Genomic DNA, 21,921 nt, shown 5'->3' with positions numbered 1-21,921 from the left:
TTTCAATAACAGGTTGGTCAGAACTTCAGACCCAGAGAAGCCCAGGTGTATGAGGAACCAGACGTTTGCTTTTGAGATGAAGTGATTGATGTAGGGTTACTGGTGATTTTGAAGATTGCTGTTTAGATAGAGTAATGGGAGTTAAAAGTGAAAGTATACTGAAGAGGGAGAAGAATTGAGCTAGGCAAAGGCAAAGGTGCCTCTGGTAAAATTTTATGTTTTTGAATGATCATGTTTGAGCCAGTTTAAATATAGAAAAATACAGAGAAAAGATTTAGTATACAGAAATCATGGAGGCAATGGGGATAGTATAAAAGAAAAAGCCCTGAAATGGAAATCATGAGACTTAGTTTTTATTTAAAACCAACTCTTTGATATTTAAGTGGCTTCATCTATAAAAGAGTTGACAAACTTTCTGTAAAGGGCTAGATTGGTTAATATTTTAATCATTGTAGATCTAATGGCCTATTCCATACTTCATCTGTGCTTTTCTAACAGGAAAGTAACCTTACTACAGTAGGTAAGTGAAGGGGCAAGGTTTTGTGTCAGTTAAACTTGCTATAGATACTGAAATTTGAATTTCATGTAATTATGTGACATGAAATTCTTTTTTTTGTTGTTTTATTTTTATTTTGTCTTTTTGAGACAGGGTCTTGCTATGCAATTCAGACTAGCCTAGAACTCACTTTGTAGTTCAGTCTGGCCTCTAATTCACGGTGAACCCCTTACCTCAGCCTCCAGAGAGTTCTGGAGGCTGGGATTACAGGCATGTGTCACTGCATCCATCAAAATACTCTTTTTTGAAGTCATTGAAATACGTAAAGATTATTCTTACCTTGTGGATGTTACAGAAACAGGAGGGAAACTGGATTTCGCCCACAGCCTATACTGTAGTTTACCAGTTCCCCATTAAAAAGTTGAAGGACTTTCCATCTCTCCGTTCTGGTTGTTTTTGTTTTGTTTTGGTACCTGGGATCAAACTCATGACCTCTACTTGCCAGGTGCAGGTGCTTGTGCTGCTGAACTAAATCCTTAGCCCTCCATTTTGTAGTCTTAACTGAGAAATTCTTCACTTATTCTAAGTACTTTTATAGTTTATCACCTATATACAACCTGATTTAACCTTGTATGTAATAAGAGATAATTGTCTGTCTCAGTCATTGAGAACTTTGCAGAAGAACCTCAGAATTTGTTTTGTAACTAGAGGTCCAAGAGTGTCTTCTCTGCAACAGAATTCTATCTTTCGCAAGATAACTAGAAGAGGGATGCTTTTGCTATAACCCATCATTTTATTTTGTTTAATATTTTTAATTATATTTTAAAAAATATATTTGGGGATTGAATGTAAATGGAAAACAACATTATTTGCCACAAAAGGAATTGCAAAAAATTAAAACAGAACCGTGTTATTTGCTAGAAGGCCTAGAAACTGATACATTTTGTTCATCTTGTGAATAGAACATTACTAAAATTCCAGAAACATTAAAATTAAGAGAATTATGTGAAAGTTTGAAAGGAAACTGATGACAGCTTTGTATATCAAAATAATCTTGAGTAATTACAGGTGTTAGAATGCTTTTTCAGAACTGATGCCAGTTAATATTTATTAAGAAAACTGCAATTAATTTTAGTTAAAATAATTGTTTTAATATGAAAAGCTTTTTGATAGTAGAAGATTTGTAAATTTTTTTTCTAAATAATCTCATCTATAACTGGTGCTTTAGAGAATTCAAATTCCTGATTTTTACAGGTAGGCTTTTTTTTTTTTTTTTTTTTTTTGTCTTTTTCCTTTTTTATCGGTACCAGGGGTTGAACTCACGACTGCCTGCTTGCAAAGCAGGTGCTTATGCCGCTGAGCTAAACCTCCAGCTCCTACAGGTAGGCTTTCTAAATAAATTATACTCCCAGGTACTAATCTCCAAGGTCAGTATAGCAGTTCTGACAGCTTTCTCTGGAGCTGGTATGTTTTAAGTACTTTCTTTCTTTCTTTCGTTTCTTTCTCTTTTTTCTTTTCTACTTCCTCCTCCTCCTCCTCCTCCACCTTCTCTTTTTTGGTTTGTTTTTGTTTTTGTTGTTTTTTGAGACTTACTGGGTAGTTCAGGCTGACCTTGAACTCCTAGTGTAACCCAGGCTCACCTCAAACTCACTTTGTTCCTCCTGCCTTAGCTGGGATTACAGGCATGCACAATGACATCTGGTTTGTTTGTCATGGTGGCTAGATGAAGAATGAATTAATTTCCTTTTCTTCTTTCTAGAGGTCTTCTTCATTCTTTGTTCTGATCCATGTTTAATAGGAAGTTATGTAGTCAGCTTTTCATAAGAGCATAGGAAGAATAAGGGATTGGGGAGATGATCCTTTGTGAATCTTACAGTGAATCTTATCCTTTGTGACCCTTCTACAGAATTTTGGCATCTTCTAATTTGCATTATGATGTAATGTTTGAACTAAGCAGTAGATAAGTGTCAAGAAATGCATGGACCATATTATGAAATGGTATGGGAACTTAGATATATTTTCTGTTTGACTTTCTTCCTAGCTTCTCTTTAATACCCAGTTTGAGTTTGTCTGAGAATTAAGAATCAGTGTTTGGTGCAAGAGATGATGATATGGTGAGGGTGGAAAGAGAAGGAAAAGAGAGGTGTAAAAGGAAAGAGAGAAATATCTTTGTTATTAATGTAATGGTATGTGATTTTGTCTTAGCATTTGTGACTATAATGGGGCAATAGCCAGTGAGTAATTGAGAGTTGTTAGCCATTACCTAATTGTAATAATAGTGATGCAGGAATTGTTAAAGTTTCTGTTAAAGCCAGAAATTCTGATTAAAGAGAATATCATAAACAAGGCTAAAAAAAAACTGCAGTAAAGAGAGAATAACATTTTAGTACACCTGTGTACTAAAAATACTTTATTAAAGAATCATCTGGTAAGAATTTTACTATCAGAAGGTTTTGAAGCTTTTTGGGACTGAGCAGCTTTTGGTTACCAATTATAACGATACAAATTATAAAGAAACTGTGTTAGAAACTAAAAACTTTTTTTTTTTTGGTGGGGTTTGTTTGTTTGCTTGCTTGCTTGTTTTTGAGAATAGGATCTTGCTATGCAGTTCAGGCTGACCTTGAACATACTAGTAGCTCAGGCTGGCCCCAATTGTAGGCAGTCTCCCTGCCTCAGCTTCCCGAGTGCTGAGATAACAGGTGATTGCCACCACACCTGGCTAAAGAATATAATTTTAATGTTATCATAAAAGCCAAAATTGTTAATTCACTTCCTGTATTGGTTAATCTGGCTAATTGAGATTCAAACCTGCTGACAGTGTAATAAGACTATCAGTATTCCATTTTAAAGCTATTCTATTTTAAAGCTTTTAATAAATTATCACATTGTAAATACTTACTGACTGTCTGCTTAATAACTTTGGGTTGATTTTAGGCCACAAACAAAATGGAAATGAAAGAAATTTCTAAACAGAAGACATTATGGAAAATGAGCTCTACCGGCAAATCTTTACCATTTACTGGTGGAGAAGTGAGTCCTTTGAAGAAATTCACAATTCCAAAGATCAGGAAGACATCTGCAAAAGGTAAAATTTTTATGGAAGACGAGAGTTTTGTTTTGTTTCGTTTTGGTCCCAGGAATCAAACTTGGGGCCTCATACTTAAAAGGCAGGCACTGTGTACCTGAGATTATTTAATCTGCATCCCATGAGTTTTAAAGCAACTGTTGTTTTAGTGTTCTTCTGATTTTTTTTTTTTTTTCCTGAGACAGAGTTTCGCTGTGTAGTTCAGGCTTCCTTGAACTCACTATATAGTCCAAGGCTGGCCTTGAACTCACCATGATTCTCCTGCGTCGGTCTCCTGAGTTACAGGAGATTACAGGCATGCACTAACATGCCTGGCTGTTTTTCTGATTCTTAATGTTTATCTCCTATTTTGACTACATGAAATTTGGTTAAGTTGTGTTTCTTAATTCCTTAAACACATATGTGCTTCTCTTACTGCACAAGGTAGAATAGATACCTGTATACCTGTGTAGAAGTAGTTTACTTCTATCCCTCCCAGTAAGTACACTAAAAGCTCGGGGAATTATATGTAAAACATATGTAAGAAGACTTTCAAAGTGAAGAGGAGACATTGAACCAGCTGATAAATGCAGAACTTTGAGGAATAATGTTCCAGTTCTCCAGATTTTCTTTTTCTTCAGTATTTCAGACTAGATGCCTACGACTGAGAAATACCAACTAGCACAGATCCCCCCAAATCTGTGTGCCTGAGCCTGCATGCACATCCATGTATGCTTGTGCACACATAGACACACAGCTCTAAAAAAATCCTGTCTTATTTGGCCAAAGAATAGATGGGAGTAGCCTAGGAAGATAGAAACCTCACTCCTCAATACATAGGTTGGCGGACACTTGCATCTTGCATTTATCAGCAAATTTTATGTGAAAGAGATGTTGGCATGTGTGTGCAGCTCTACACTCCACAAGTGTAGTATCAGGGGAAGCCAAGTGGGGAGCCCTAAGTGCTAGTATCTCTCCCTCTTCCCCTTACTCCCCACCAGTGGTGACCAAATATGGAGCCTAGACTTTTACCACTGCATAGGAGCAACATATTCTTATCTCTGCCATCCACTGCCCTGAAGTATTTGTGGATTTTCATCTCTATGGGGATCATTTGCCCCTTCCCATTAGAATTGAGTCACTGAGGCAGCATCAAGTGCAGCATCAAGACTTTTCACCAAGCCCAGAACTAACAAGGAATCTATCGACTATCAGGAAGACAGTGGATGCTGTAAGGCCCAAACTTCCACCTATTGTAATGTTAACACATTGTCCCCCAGGGTGTCAGTAAATGCTCTGTGGAGAGCAAGGACTTCAGTCCTGCTGTGGGTGGTCAAGAGTTAGTGTTCCTCTTCCACTGTAAGCATGGTTTTAGTTAAAGGGGTGCTAAAATGTAAGATACAAAGTATGATCCAAAATCTCAAAACAATACCTAGAATGTCCAAAATACACCAAAAATCATTCATCTTGTCCCTCGCCAGGAAATCCTCAATCTGAATGAGAAAAAATACTCACTAGATACTAATGCTGAAGTGGCACTAGTGGTAGCATTATATGACAGTCTTTGAAAGCAGCCATTATAAAGATGTACGAACAAGCAATTACATTCTGCTAAAAAAAAATTGGCTCAATAATTAATATTATTTTAAAACACAAAGCACTAAACTCAGATTTATTTCTGGTAAATACTGCCAAAAATTAAGGAAAAAATCATACCATTTGTCTATAATCTCTTTCAAAAGATAAAGGCAGAGGGAGTATGTCTTAATTATATGAAGCTGGTACCACTGTAATATCAAAAACAAGATAAAGACATTTCAGGGAAAGAAAGCTGCAGATCAGTATCTATTATGAAAATAGATGTACAAATTCTCAAGAAAATATTAGGAAATCAGATCCAAAAGTGTATAAAAAGAATTTTATACCACTGCAAGTGGGATTTATCCCAGCATTTGAAAATCAGTTACTGTAATCTGTCATATAAATAAGCTAAAGAAAAATATGGTTATAGCAGTGGATGCAAAAAAAAAAACATTTGACAAAATCCAATACCCACTTATGACAAAATTCTCAGTAAACTAGAAATAGACTGCAGTTTCCTCAAGTTGGTGATAAATACAAGTTGACCATCCCACAAATCTGAAATCTAAATTCATATTTTTGAACAGGGATACTCAAGTGATAATGTACATACTCCAAAATTTGAAAAAGCCTGAAATGCTGTGGTTTCAATCATTAAGGATAAAGGATATTCTACATATATCTACAAAAAGCATACAAACAACCTCATACTTAACTAGTGAGAAAGTTGAAGCTTTCGCAGTCAGATGAAAGGAAGAATATCTTCTCTCACTACTGCTTTTCAACTTAGTTCTGGAAGTTAAGGAAATAAAAGTATATAGATACAAAGGGAAGAAATAAATCTGTCCTTATTCATAAACAACATGATCATCTCAGTAGAAAATCCAAAAGAATCAAACATATCAAAGAGAATAAAATATTCTCCTGATATTCCTAAGTAATTATAAGTGGAATTTGAAATTTAAAACACAATAGCATTTAAATTAATACTAAAAATGAAATACCTAGATTTAAATATAACAACATACATTACATGATTTATATGAGAAAAACTATAGAATCTGTATGAAAGAAATCACAGAAAAGGCCACTGGAGAGATTATATGTTCATAGATAGATTCAGTATTGTCAAAATGTCTGTTTCTACTGTTGACTTACAGTTTCATTATAATCCCAGTGACAATCCTATTATTTTGTGAATCAGCAAACCAATTTTAAAGTTTTTAGAGAGAAGCAAAAAAATTCAAATAACACAATCAGTATTGAAAGAAGAGAAAACGACACTACTTCTAGACATACAATAAAGCTACATTAATGTAAGGCAGGCTCACATAGATACAAGCTTACCTCTGACAGAGGAGCAAAAGCAATATAGTGGTGAAGGTAATCTTTTCAGCAGATGGTGCTGGACTACTGTAATTGGACTTTCACTGCAGAAGAATGAATCCAGACACAGCTTATACCCATCACAAAAGTGAACTCAAAATGAATTACAAATCTAAACGTAAAGTGCAAAACTCTAAAACTCACAAAAACTTAGAAAATTCTAGATGACATTGAGTTTGGCAGTGACTTTTAGTTGCCACACCAAAGGCATAATATGTGGAAAGAACTGTTGATTCGCTGGACTTTTTAAAAATTCAGTATTTTGCTGAACATAGTGGACACGCCTATAATCCCAACACTGTGAGACTGAGGCAAGAGGATCACACATTCAAGCCAAGCCTGGGCAACTTAACAACTTGGCCAGACCCTGTTCAAAAAGAAAAAAAAAAGTAAAAATGGCAGAGCCATTTACTTTTTTGATGAATGTAAGGTCTGTATCTAGATTTATTTTTATTGTAGCTCAGTGTAAAGGCCCTAAGTTCAGTCCTTAGTAACACATCAAAAAAATTTAAGTCTTGCTTTGCAGAAGATACTGCCAAGACCTGGATAGCAAGACAGGAATAAGTCAGATTTTTTTCAAATGGCTGGGGCTGTAGCTCAATGATAGAATGCTTGCTAACATGCACAAGGCCATAGGTTCAATCCCCAGCATCATCAAAAACAAACAGAAAAAAACTAAAGAATGAAAACAATCCATAGACTTAGAGAACTTATTTGCAAAATAGATAAAGAACTGTTAATTAAAATATGCAACAACAACAAAAAAATACTCTTTAAAGTGCGACAAAACAAAACCAATTAAAAAGTGGCTGCCCAGGCATAGTGATGTATGCCTATAATCGCAGCACTCAAGGGTGAATGAGGAGAATAATTGAGTTCAAGACCAACTTGGGCTACATAGTGAACTCAAGACCAGCTTGAATCACACACTGAGACCCTGTTTCAAAACAAAACAAAACAAAAAATGGACTGAAGACCCTAAGACTTTTAACCACATAGAGCAAAGAGATGCAAATAAGCAATTAAAAGATGTTCTGCATCGTAAGTCATCACAGAAATGGAAATTAAAACAATGTGATACCACAGTACACTTACTAAAAAGAGCAAAATCCAAAACATTAAGGACGCCAAATGCTGCTGAGAATGTGGAGCAGTAAGAAGTCTCTTTTATTGTTGGAGGGGATATAAAGTGATACTGCTAGTTTCAGAAGACATTTGGCAGTTTATTATAAAATTAAATGCACAGTTAACATATGCTATTGCAGTCATGCTGCTTGGTATTTACCCACATCAGCTGAAAACTTATGTCCACACAAAAACCCATGTATGGATGTTTATATCAACTTCAGTTGTCATTGCCAAAACTTAAAAATCACTGAAATGTCTTTGGTACATGAGTAAAGTGATATCTTCAACAATGGAGTGTTACTTAGTCCTGAAACAAATGAGTTATCAAGCTTAGAAAGGAAATGGAGGAATCTTAAATGCAAATTACTAAATTTAAGCAGTCAGTCTGAAAAAGCTACAAGCTGTGATTCCACCTGTTTGGCAGACTGGAAGAGTAAAACTATGAAGAGAGTAAATGATCAGAATTGCCAGCGTTTGGGGCAGCAAAAGAGAAGAATAAATGGAGCAAGGGGGGATACTTCTTAGTAAAACTACTTTGTGTGATGCTGTACTTGTGATTATAGATTTATCAAAAGTGTGAAGGTGCAACTGCAAGAGTGAACATTAATGTAAACTATATAGACCGGTGGTGACAAACCTGTGGCATGCATCCAGCATTGCAGCCAGCTGTTTGTTATTGTTGAAAGCTCTAAAAAGGTCAACATCACTGGTGCAGACTCTTACTTATAATTACATAACAATATAGGCTTATCATTTGTAGCAAATATGGCACTCTATTGAGGGGTGTTGGTAATGAGGAAGGGTAGTTGGGTAGGGACATAGAGTATATGGGGAATGTCTGTACCTTTCAGGTTTTGCTGTGAATGAAAATTCTCTAAAAATAGTCTGTCACAAGAGAAAAAACACTCATTGGATAAGGTCGAGGAGAAGACAGTGGGAAGAATCAGTGAATTTAGAACAATAGAAATTATCCAATGTGAATGACAGAAAATAGGAAAAATGAGCAGAATCTCTTAGAGAGTTGTGAAATCATTAGAAAGTGATTTATTATTTTGTTATTAGTGGCAAAAGAAAAAAAGAGTATGGAGCTAAAAAAATACTTCAAAGAAATACTGGCTACAAATGCTCAAAGTTGGCAAAACATCCATAAGCCTTATGTAGTTAAGAAGCCAAATATTAAACATGATAAAGCCCAAAAAAATCCATGCACAGGCACATCATAATCAAACTACATAACAAAAAAAATCTTGGAAGCATTTAGAGAGAAGCCACACATCATATGTAGGGGAAAGGCTATTTGAATGACTTTCTCATGAAAAATCAAGAAGCTGAAAAAGAGAACTGTCAATCCTTGGCACCCAACAAAAATACCCTTCAAGAATGGAGGAAAAATAGTATCTTCAGATTTTAAAATAACTTATCTAACATATCAAAAAATAAGTGATGGAAAAGAGGTAATTCTCTCAATATTTGGGAAAGAACACACTCCTAAATATTCATATGGGACGTTAGGGAAGTAAATATATAAACCAGATGAATGTGAAAACATAGAGAATATCAGAATTTGAGGGACACAGCATTAACAAAGAGATTCATAACACTAAATACTTACATTAGAAAAAAAGGATTTCCATATAATGATCTAAACTTCCACCTAAAAAAAAAGTGAAGATAAGCCCCAAACTAGCAATAAAAGAAAAATCGATGAAGCAAAAAAGGCTGTTTGTTGTGGGGAAATAATCAGTGAATTGATGAACCTCTGGCAAAGCTCACAAAGGAAAAAAGATACAGACTACAAATTTCCACTATCAAGAATGAAATGTATGATCATTACTGGCCTACAGACATTGAAAATATTTTTAAAGACCATTATAAATAAATCTGTGTATAAACCTGCCTAACTTAGGTGAAATGCACCAGTTTGTTGAGAAGTACAAATTAGCAAAAAAATCTTATAATACTGAAAGGATAACATTTAAGTAAACTTACACTGTTAAAGAAATTAAGCTCACTGTTGGAAAAAGGAATTTCCAGGCCCAAACAGCTTTACTGGAGAATTCTAAATGTTTCAAGTATGCAAATTCTATACATTTTCTTTTAGAAAATGAAGAGAACATTTTATGTTCAACATTTCCCTGAACATGTCTAAACCAGGCATAGAAAGAATATCAGATTATGATTATTAATGCAGATATCCTAGCAAAATATAAGCAAATCAAATTTGGCAATCTGTAGAGTGAATTAGATGCTAAAACTGGGCAATTAATATTCTCTTCAGACTCCCTAGTTCCCTTTTTAAAGACAAGAGTATTGCTGGGTTGACCAGGTTGGCCTTAGCAGTGATGGGATTAAGCAGTTCTTCTGTCTCAGTTTCCCAAAAACCTGGGACAGCTGGCCACACATCTTTGTAACTGTCCTTTTTTTTTTTTTTTTTTTCACCATTCTTACTGAAGATGCTGGAAGCTTTAATGAGCAGAAAAAGTCAAAGAAAGAAATGAATAGATAAGAAAGTAGTAAAATTGTCCCTGTTTGTAGATATTTATACCTACAGAATCCCAAGGAATCTGTAAGAAATATATAGGGAAGACTTTTTAAGTTTAGCAAAGTCACTAGATACAAAATCAAAATAAAAACTATCCTAGCAAATAATACATGAAAAGCAGTATAACTTATAGTAGCTCACAAATAATATACCTGAGGCGTAAATCTGACAAAACATGAGTTTTATGCTTCTGACTTTATTATAATATATGGATGAAGGAAAATTTTAGTAAATGGAGAGATACATTGTGTTCAGTATGTTGAATATATTGAAGCTGTTAGTTCACCACAGATTTATCTGTAGCTTTATTGCTAGTCCTATCAAATTCTCAGGTCTTGTAAATATATGAGCTGTTTCTCACACTTACTTTAGGCAAATGAAAATAGCTAAAAGCTTTGAAGTAGAAAATATGTGGAAGAGTTTGATTGAAGTTTTATTGTATATCTATAGTAATTAGTATCTGTGATACTAACAGAGGGGCAGACTGATAGGTTAATGGAATGGATAGAGATTCTAGACATGGAGCCATATAAATGTACTGAATTTTATTTTCTTTCAATTTATTTCAACAATCAAATATTGCTGGAGCATTTGGACACAATAGACAAAAAAGGAAAAATTTCACCCTAATCTGACATGAAAAGTAATCCAGACTAACTCCTGGGTTTACATGTGAGAATGTACAACACTAGAGACAGTATCTTCAGGATCTTAGCTTGAAGAGTTCTTAGATACCAAAAGCACAGTCTGTAAAAGAAAACACGCACAGACACACAATAAATTGGCTTTGTCAAAAAGAAAGTTTTACTCTGTGAAAAACCTTGGTAGAAAGTTACAAATACGAGCTAAAAAGTGGTAGAAAAATTTGCATATCACATATCTGACAAAGAAGTCATGACATATAAATAAAGTGCTTTGAAAAATCTGTAGGAAAAGTTAAATTAATAGACAGAAAAACGTATGAACAGATTTTCACCAAAGGAATGACACAGATGACTATTTAAAAGATATTTAGCATCCTAGTCGTTAAAGAAGTACATAAGGAAACTGTAGTGTGTTGCCACGGCAAGCAGAAACATCAAACACCACCCAGGATTTGGAGGCAGTGAACAGCTTTATTTTACCCCTGTGGTCCTGGCCAGGATCTCTCCATCAACAAAGCCAGACAGCACATACTACTGGCCTAGTTACATTTATGTAATGCATAAGCCAAGGTGCAAAGGCAAGACAGAACAGCCTGGCGCTTCTCTGATTAATTTGCAGGACAAGATCATTGGTTACAATACTAGATTAATAATCATGGAGCCTGTTAAAATCAGGCATCCTGCATGTTTGGTTATAGGGATTGAAAAAGTGAGAAAGTAAACAATTACAGAGCTAGGCAGTTTCAAAAGGAACAAAGTTTTGAAAAAAATTTTTGTTATGCAGTTTTGCCTTTTCAGTGTAACTACTCCTAAGAACAGCTGGAAAAAAGAGAAAAGAAAACATGACAATACTTTGATGAGGATGAAGAAAAATGAAATCATTCATAAGTTGTCAGCAGGGACATCAAGATAGCAAAATCACTGTGAAAATGTGGATAGTTTCTTTACAGATTGAATCTGCTTTGGGCATTTATCCTTGAGAATGACCCAGCTTTGGGCATTTATCCTTGAGAAACGAAAACGTGTACACAGAAGGCTGTACATTGAATTACTGCAGTTTTAGTTTTATAATAGCTAAAAATTGACAACTGCCCAAATTTCAAATGAGTGAATTGTTAAACATTTGCATTGAAAGAATGAATACTACATAATAAAAAGAAATGATCTAACAAATACAACTTGGTTGGTTCTTAGGGACATTGTATGCTGAGTTTAAGAAAAAAGGTCTTCACAGGTTACATACAAAAAAACTATAGTTATGAAACATTCTTGAAATAATGGAAGTATGTCTTTAGTAATTACTAATTAGATTACTAATTTCCAGAATTTAGGGAAAGGATAGAAAGGGGGATAAATCTGAAAGAGAGAGAGAGGGAGAGAGAGAGAGGAGTTTAACATCTTGGTGATCATCAAATAGTTCTGTATCATATAGTGCTTTTTTGTATGAGTATGCACGTGTGATAAAATTGCATAACGGTGCGCACAAATAAGAAACAAGTACAAATGAAAAGTTAAGTAGATGGTAATGATGTCATTTTCCTTGTTTCAATATTGTTTATAGTCACATAAAGATGTCTCTAGTGAGGGGAAACTGAGTTAGGGGCATTCTATTTTTACAATTTATTGTAAATCTATTCATTTCAAAATAGAGGAAGACACATTTCTCCACAAAAACATGTTATAAAACATTCATGTCAAAATTTATAACAGTTAACAAAGACTAAAATAAAAATTGTATTTGAGTTCAACAATAAGTAAAAAATGGGAAGATAAAGTTCTTTTTAAAAATCAGCTGGTTATTGTATTTTATATTGTATTTAATCATTGTTTTAACTTACTGTTTTGGCTAAAGTAATAATTAAATCATATACATACTATTAAATTCCATATACATGAAAATTGCCTTGCACCTTGTATATATGTCAGTTTGAGGATTCCGAAGTTCTCTTTGATAAAATTTTGTCAGTGTTCTGCAGTGCTTTTTTATTTGTAAGCCCAAAATCTATACTCAACATTTCTTTCATTGACAGCTGAAAAGCAGCCAAAATTTTTGAGTTCCCCAGTACCTACATTCCCAGCTAAGATCATATGAGGTGATACTCTGAAGCCTAGTTTCAGCTCTTACATTGTAACAAAGTCCTTTCTGTAGTCTTAGTGTTTTGTTTTACATTTGTGTTAGTGGACTCATTTAAAATGCCCCCCAAATTTGAAGTAAATCCTAATGTTCCTAAGCTCAGGAATGTTGTGATGTGCCTTACATAGAAAATAGGTACATTGATGCTTTAGATAAGCTTTGCTCAAACTTGAATTCAGTGGTAATGAGTCAATGGTGTGATATATCCAGAAGAAAGGAAAAAGAAGTTTGCTGGTCTGTACATCAGACCTCACTGAGAAGTGCTAAAGTAACATCTCTGGTCCCTGGTAAAGGTATGGAAAAATGGAAAGGCATCTAAATTTGTAGATTCGTGGCATGACAGTTTCTAAAAAGACAAATTGAGCAGCATTCTTGTAAAGATAAAAGTAGGCAGAACTTACCTGGTCATGGTGGTGCATGCCTGTCATCCTAGTACTCGGGAGGCTGAGACAGGAGGATCACTGCAAGTTCGAGGCCAGCCTGGGCTACAAAATCAGTTCAAGGCCAGCTTGAACTGCATACCAAAACTCTGTCTCAGAAAGACACAAAATAAGTCCGTAAAGTAGGCAGAACTTAAGGTCACATTCCCCAATGTTAGGAAAGTGTTTGACTCACTAGGCTAGTGCTAAGTCATACATTCCAAAAGGAGGTTTGAAACAATATAAAACCTAGAGGCAAGCAAATTCCTCAGATCAGGAACTTGAGAAAGAATTTTTTAAATGACCATTAAATGTTACATAGGAAAAAAAAAAAGTGCATGTAAGAGGAAGTTTTCAACAATGTTGAGACAAAGATGTTGATAGAGAAACCTATGTTATCCTAATAGCATTTCCATTGTTAAAAGTTTACTGATGCTTGCAGGAATCTCCAAATCCTTTTTTGTGAGAACAGTAGTTCAGCACTACACTAATTCACCGTTTGTAGTTATGATTACTACAAATGACAAGAATCAACTGCATTTTCTTCCTGATTTGTTGAGTCCTCTTCCTGAAGGTTATTTTAGCCTTTGGTGTATCTGTGTAATATAGCCACACTTAAAACACAAGTCATTATCCTGAGAAGGTCTGTTTCTTCTTATGCATGCCGCTGTATCAGCCAGCAGCCTGCAAAGATGTGATATATTTGGAAATCAAAATAACCAAGTAGTTTTCTGGTATAGGGGTTACCTTTTTACTTGAGCGATAACAAGAAATATTCATGTGCTAACAGTAATACCAGGTGTATGATGGTATACATTGTAGAATCAGTGTACAACTTAAATTGAAAATGAGTAACCTAGCCAGCCATGGTAGTACCACCTATAATCGTAGTACTTAGGAGGCTGAGGCAAAAGGATTGCTGCAAGTTCAAGGCCTCCCTGTACTACAAAGTAAAATTCAAAGTAGCCTGAACTGCATAGTGAGACCCTATCTCAAAAAGGCAAGAAAAAAGAAAAGCCTGAATTTTAGGGCTGTGTTACATCTGTAAATGTCAACCTCTAAGAACTCCAGTAGGAAGATGGAAAAAACGAGGTGTGTCAAGTATCAGAGGTTCACATTGTTGTGGTAGAAATTTCAATGTCAGTTGTTAGCTTCAGGTGATTCATATCCGATGTATAGTTGTCATACAGACAACAATGAAATTTTAAACATAAGTAACTTCTTTCTTTTTTCCTTAGTTTACTTGTCACCTTGTTGCACCAATACTAGAGAGTATAGTTTTATACATGACACTCTTAACCAGTGTAGGCTTGATGTAAGCTGTGATCTCCAATCATCGTGGCAGTTTGGGGATACAAAACTGGTTCACAATGAGGAACTGGAAAAAAATTTTACTACTAAGAGGTAAGTTACTATGACTTAAAGAAATTTTGTTTTGTTTTCATTATGAAGTCATGCTAGTTTCTTTCTTCTTTGCAGGGAGGCTATTGGGGATTGAACTCACAACCTTGCACTTTCCCGGCAGGCACTTGTGCCACTGAGCTAAATCCCCAGCCCCTGCATTCCTATTTATTACTAAGAAAATAAGTAGAAGTTACATAATAAGCAATAATAAGGAAGTAGAGTCTTATGTTAACTTAGCCTTTTGTAGTATTTAAGTGATGAGATTTGATTAGTTTTAACAACCTCTTCTAATTTTTTAGTCTTGGTTTTTCAGAAACATGCATCAGTACACTTATTAAATAACAATTTTAGCGGGGTGTGGTGGCACACACCTGTAATCCCAACACTTGGGAGGCTGGGCAGGAGGATCACTGCAAGTTCAAGTCCAGGCTGGGTTACAAAGTGAGCTCAAGGCCAGCCTGAACTGCAGAGCAAGACCCTGTCTCAAAAAGACCAAAATAAATAAACAGTTTTGTAGATCCTGTGTATATCCTAGATAACATAAAGCAGCAGTTAACATAATCAGAAAGTAAATTTTTTTCTCGACTCAACTCTTAAAGAGGCTGAGTTGATGTTTTAATATGTGAAGATTGTATCTAGCTGTTTCCACCTGTTGGAATAAAGCATGCTTTCTGGGTTGACACTACTATTTCTGATAACTTTTAAAGTACTCCTTCAGCTTTTTCCAAAGGTACATTTCATAGTTGTTATTTTGATAAGAAAGAATAAGACCATACACAAAGTCCTTATTGTAAGAATTTTGTATTCATAAGTATACATGTTTTCTAAACTTTACTGTTTTGCTCTTTCAAATTTAAGTTTCAAAATTTTGTTCTTTCAAATTTAACTTTCACAATTTAAGTTAAATTTCAAATTTAGGTATAGCTTGATAGACCCATGGAACTTATTAGTGTTTCTGTTTTGTTTTAGAGTCAGCCATTTTTTACTCAAACATGCTGCCCCTGTGGTATAAATTTGGAGATTTGAAATTGGTGGGCAGTATTTGAAATTATTGTGGTAATATTTTCTCTAAAAACTCCACTTTTTGGAATAGAAAGAATAGTATGTATGTTGCCACTGCCATGCTGAAGGATCAGTTTGATTTAAAATGAATATCTGGCATTGTTCTTGCCTTTGGTTCTTTTGGCCATTTGAAAGTCTGTTCTTTGTTACTTTCACTGGTTAGTATTAGAAAGGTTAGAACAACTACTGAATGATACAAAGCATGTTAAAATTCTAAGTGACAAATAGTTACTGTTTTCTTAAGTTTTCTTCAAATTATACAAAAATTCCCTTTCCATAGTACTTTATAGAACTTACAGTATATTGGTTTGTTTCTCATTATGCTGTGAATTTTGTCTTATTTTTGTGTTGATGATATAAAACTGAGTCTTGCAATATGCTGCATACTTAAATGTCAAGTTATACTTTAATCTCATTTTTTTAATGTTCAGGTGGATTCCTTTTTTTTTGTACATGCTTGCAACACATGCAGTTTACATTTTGTGATATATATATATATATATATACATACCACAGCTTATTTTTTAAAAATCCCATTCCCTTTCTCTTCCTCCTCTTTCCTTCTCTAATTCCTCTATTTAGCCTCATATTTTAACAGCACACCCAGCTACCAAGCTCTTAAATTGATATCCACTGATAAGTGCTACACCTTAATATGCAGTTACCTTCCCCACTCATGAGACCATTGAGAGACATTTACATACAAATCATAAGAGTATCAAGCACAACGTGTGATACAATAAGCATTCAAATATTTAATGAATGGCTAAATACATAGATGTTTAGATTATTAATGTGCTTTTGTCTATTTCCTACTTAAGTAGAATACAGATAAGAAGACTGGTGTCCTTTTGAACCTACTTTCTTTTCCTGAGATCACAAATTGATAAACTCATGATTTCCTCATCTAAGGGAGTAGGGTAAAAATAAAAACTTGAGGCAATGTTATTAATACTTTCTCTTTTCATTTCTGCTTTCTTCTGTTAATCATTGTTTATTTTTCCTTTTATTTTTTGTTTCCACCTGTGCCTTAACAAAGGTACTGCCTATCATAACGGATTAGTTCCAAGAGTAGGCAGAACCAAACCAGTTTGAAACAATGCCACATTGAGAAATGATTGGTTTGAGATCTCCAGAAACTACAAACCAGTCTTAGATGAACAAGGAAGCAGTTGTCCCTGTTAGCAAGCAGCATTCCTACGATAGTAAGACTAGGACTCCTTGTACCTGAGAGCAGCAGACCAAAGAAAGGTGGTAAAAATTCTGCGTCCCTGATAAAAGTCTAGAGTCACAGAATCGGTTCATCTTGGTAAACACTGCCTGATTTTTGAACTTCTTGTTATGAGAAGTTAGCTTATATTTAAGCTAGGTTGAATGTATTTCTGTATTTGAAGTCTTTGGTATCCATACTGCAACTGAATTTAGTACTAGGATAATGGATAGTTGGTAAGAAATTGTAAAATACACATTTAATTGAGGGACAAGGTAAAATACTGCACCTGCTATTCCCAAATGTGAGATAAGTAGTAATCTGTATCTCCACGCACAGATCACATTTCATGAGGCTGTAAAGTTTTTGGAAAAGTATCTAAAACTAGGATACACAGAATAACTTGACTATTTGTTGCTTAGACCTAAGATAACTTGTTAATTCATAGGAAATTCAAATTTAGTTTAAAAATTTTTTCTGATGGTGACCTCCTTTAAAAATCCAGCTCCACAAGTTTTACTTTGAAATAGAAAGTTCATCTTTCCCCAAGTTAGTATGGATATGTTTAAAAAGAACAAGACTTAGCAAAAGATATGACAAAACACAAATTTATTGTCTTTGATCTTTCCAAAATAACTCCTTTCATATATATTCTTATTCCTGGTAAACTCAGATTTATACAAGAAAAAAACATTTTAAATGCAGGGGTAGGGTGAAGAAACAGTTTCAAATTGAAATCCAAAGGACAAGGCCATTGTAGAGTCACATTTGTGTGGTCCGAGGGTCTCAAATAAGTGTTGCCAAGTGACAGAAATTCTTCATCTCAATCATTGTCTGAAAAAGTTCTCTTGCTATGGTTACTAGCTTTTGGAATTTTTATGATAAGAAATTCTACCTCTTTTTTTGAAACAGGGTTTCACTATGCAGTTCAGACTGATTTGAACCTACAACGGAGCCCAGGCTGGCCTTGAACTTTTGGCAGTCCTCCTGCCTCAGCCTCCTGAGTGCTAGAATTACAGGCATACACCACCACACTAGGCATGCTTCTTTTGCTTTTATGAAAATATTCTTTGTACTGAGGACCAATTACACTGATCCTTTGACATTCTTACTGCATTTAAATTTTCTTACTTTAACTGTCATGTTTTTTCTGCTGTATTTTGGGGGCCATTGGTTGTCTAAATAAATGTTGATTATATGAATTTGTATCCAGATATGTTAGAAATGAAGACATATCACCCATATCATGGACCTGTAGTTAGATGTAATAATTAGGACTTTTGAACGGTTCCTTTCTTGCAAGGCAAATTTAAGTGCTTTGTGGGCATGAGCATTTTTGAAGTACATATATGTGTTGAAAAAAGAGTATATCGAGAATAGTCAAATGAATAGACTGTAGAATACTGTGGTTTTCTTAATAATTGTAGGTCATCTTATATAGTCTAAACCATTCTTTGTCCTCTCCCCTTGCTTATAGTTTTACTTATGTACATACCTAGTCAAAATAGTTCATTAGTATAGTTTAAGATTTACTTAGAAATCCTGGGAAGATGAAATTTTCTGATAGTTCTAAGGAAGCATGTGGGCCTGAGTTTTGCTGGCAGCACTCTTCTGACGCAGGATGGGAACAGGAATTGGATAAAGATGAAGCTAGTGAGAAAAGAAAAAAAGAGTTCCTAACATTTGAGTGGCTAAATTCAGAGCTTGTGTTAAGAAACATGAGGCTCTCCCAGAGACACTCACGTCCTAATCACCAGAACCCATGAATATATTTGTTCCCTTTCATGGCAGAAAGGATTTTTGCCAATGCATTTGAAGTTGCAGGCCTTGAGATGTGTTTCTTACAGGTAAGTCTGGTCTAATCACATGGGCATCCAGCTACAGTGAAATCCAGCACTGAGAGAGGCTGAGGCAGGATTACAAATTTGAGCCCAAAGTGGGTAATTTAGCAAGGCTGTTTTCTCAAAAAGTGCTGAGTATGTAGTTCATTGCAAAGGCCCTAGGTTCAATCCCCAGTATCTCAGAAATGGATGAAATAATTGTTTAAAAATGGAAGAAGGGAGAAAAGTAGATCATCAAGGAGGGAAAGGAAAAAAGTGACATTTTTGTTTTATGAGACAAGATTATCCAGGTTGGCCTTGAACTTGGTATGTAATTTAGCTGATCTCAAACTATGTCTTCCTGCCTCAGACCTGAGGTGGAAGAGGAAGGAGTTTGAGAGGGACCAAGCCTGCCTTTTTGCTGGCTTTGAAGATGGGAATGGGGATTTAGGAGCTAAGGAAAAATAGGCTTGTGAAGAGCCCTGAGTACTAAGTTAGCAAGGGAACAGGTATCTCAGTGCTGCAACTACTATTAGTTGAATTCGGTCAACAAGGAAAAGGATCCTCCTCTAGAACCTCATAAACACACGCAGTCCAGACATATCTTGAGTGAGGCCCTGTTGGACTTAACAGTATAAAATAGTAAATTCAAATCTTTTTAATCCACTGTTGTTGCTAATTTGTTAGAGCAACAATAAAATATACCACCTTATGTTCTTTGAGTTAGCAAATTTTTAAAACTTTGTTGAATCCCAATTTGTTAACTATCTGTTTCATATTATATGAAACATAAAATAAAGCTCTAGGCCCTGATTCATAGTTTTAATTCGTAGTTATTTTAGACCAAAAGTATTACATGGAAAATTCCAGAAATAATTTATAATTTTAAATTATGCACTGTTCTTTTTTTTTTTTTTTTTAAAGAGTCTCATTTTGTAGCCCAGGCTGTCTTTGAATTCGCTGATGTAGCCCATGCTGACTTTGAACTCTCAGTGATCCTCCTGCCTCCTCCTGAGGCGTGTGCCACCACATGTGCACAGCACACTATTCTGACATGATAAAATCACATGCCAGTACTGCTCCATCCTGCCCAGGATAAGACTCATTCCTTTGTTCAGCATATCCATACCCTGTCTTCCCATTGTTCACCTGTTTTGTCTAGTTCTCTGTCATATCATAGTACTTACATAGCATTTGCCAAAGTGCAAGAGATACACAAAATTCTAATCTTGTTTCTATCACTCATTTGTTGTGCTGTTCATACTTCCGTAATTTATCAATGTGACTTTTCTCATTTAAGCCTTCTATATTTATGCAGTTAATAAAATAGGATAAAATTACCACAATACTGAATACATAAAAATGTAACTATGACTTTTAACATGAGTTGATTTTGAGCTTTCTGCTTCAGAAGTTAAAGGTTGTAAGTTTTGAGCAAAAGGATGTAAAGTTCTGGGTCTGCTGCTCCCCTCTGCCACTACATCTCCCTGCCAAAGCCTTCAGGCTTGCTAGCCACCAGCTTCACTGTGCCCATGCATTTCGGGTTCCAGCAGCACTTTTGGTGTGGTGGTTCTGGGTCCGGTGAAAGCGCTGCCAGCTACTGCCTTCTTCTGGTTGGTTTTTTTTTTTTTTTTTTTTTTTTTTTTTCTTCTTTCTCAGTGAGTTTCACTTCTCACTTTAGTTTCTTCTTAGGTTGAGGGGACCCACTTCTTTCCTTCTTGTCTTCTTCAGAATGCTGTATTCCAGCATCTGGACTGTTTCTCTCAGACAGGCTATTTACTCTTATGCCATCTTCCCAAACCTCCCCTAAATTGTTGTCTATATCTTCACACACAATGAATTCATACAAAACAAAATAGTATAAAGCTGATCAGAACAGAGTAATGAAGGCATGAGAGGCCTTCAAAACCAGACAATAGGAAAATCAACAATGGCTGCCATAGTATTTCTTGTTCTCTTGAAAATACCTATCCATACCAGGTATGTTGAAATTAAACAATACAAAGCAAACTAAAACCACTCTGAACAAAGAACGGAAGCATTACTGGATTTCACAGCATGACAATATGGAATCAGCAATGGATACCATAATGTCAGTTTTTCTTCAAAGTAGCTGTTCATCATACATAATATAACCGATTCTTGTAAACTGTTTACAAGTTTTATGCATGTGTAAGTCTTTACATGTATACATGTATTCTTTCTCTATTAAAGAAACAAAACAGATTAGTAGGAAATCAGGAAACAAAAAAGACAAATAATAGCAAAGAGCCCAAAACAATGACAATATAGGCCTTCAAAACAAGGTGGTAGGAGCAGCACTATGGTTGATATTTTACATAGTAATCTTCAAGAGTTCCCCAGGTCACCGGAAAAAAACATGCAAAATTGTTCCATTACTATGAGTGTTAACTGTTTTGTTTTACGAACTTACAGAATTTGTAACACAATCATCTTAGCTATCCTAAATGTGTTTATACAAATTTAGATATTTTTTCTTTTCCTTTTTCTTTTTCCTACTTTTCTCTTGAGATATTATTTTTTTCCCCCTCTGAGCAGATTCTTACCCTTTTGCTGTATTTATTGAGGATTCGGTATCTGATGTACTCTTACCATTTCTTACACTAGGGAGCCAATACAGTATTTACACAAGTGAGTTTGATTTATTTCGCTTGTAAGTATGGTCTCAAGTTGCATCCACTTACTCATAAATATCTCAGTGTGAATTCTTTATAACTGAGTAGTACTCTATTATATAAAAGTACCACATCTTTTTATCCATTCCTCAGTTGGTGGGAATTTAGGTTGTTTCCAAGATCTGACTATCACAAATTGTGCTGCTATAAACATGGTGCACATATATTACTGTGATACAATGCTTTCAATTCTTCTGGGAATATGCCCAGAAGTGGAATAGCTGGGCATATTCCAATCCCAGTTTTTTGAGGAAACTCCAGACAGACCTTCACAGTGGTTGCAACAGTCTGTACTCCCACCAACAGTGCCTTAGAGTTCCTTTTTGCCCCGCAGC

General features: G+C 35.1%; 1 protein-coding gene across 2 annotated transcripts in view; it reads left to right on the top strand.

The window, feature by feature from the left end:
• Positions 1–21,921, top strand: part of Tex15 (testis expressed 15, meiosis and synapsis associated) — an 82,111-nt gene that overhangs the window by 22,097 nt on the left and 38,093 nt on the right. For both annotated transcript variants that reach the window (XM_063239678.1, XM_063239679.1), the window contains exons 3-4: positions 3,431–3,581; positions 14,633–14,798. In XM_063239678.1, coding sequence (XP_063095748.1) covers positions 3,443–3,581; positions 14,633–14,798 — 305 coding nt within the window. In that variant the 5' untranslated portion in view covers positions 3,431–3,442. The remainder of the gene's footprint in view (positions 1–3,430; positions 3,582–14,632; positions 14,799–21,921) is intronic.

The sequence above is a fragment of the Cavia porcellus genome, unplaced genomic scaffold, assembly GCF_034190915.1.
Source record: "Cavia porcellus strain 051 isolate PalLab524CR breed Dunkin Hartley unplaced genomic scaffold, mCavPor4.1 scaffold_29, whole genome shotgun sequence".
In the NCBI taxonomy this organism is placed as follows: Eukaryota; Metazoa; Chordata; class Mammalia; order Rodentia; family Caviidae; genus Cavia; species Cavia porcellus.
This window is presented reverse-complemented; position numbering and strand designations above follow the sequence as displayed.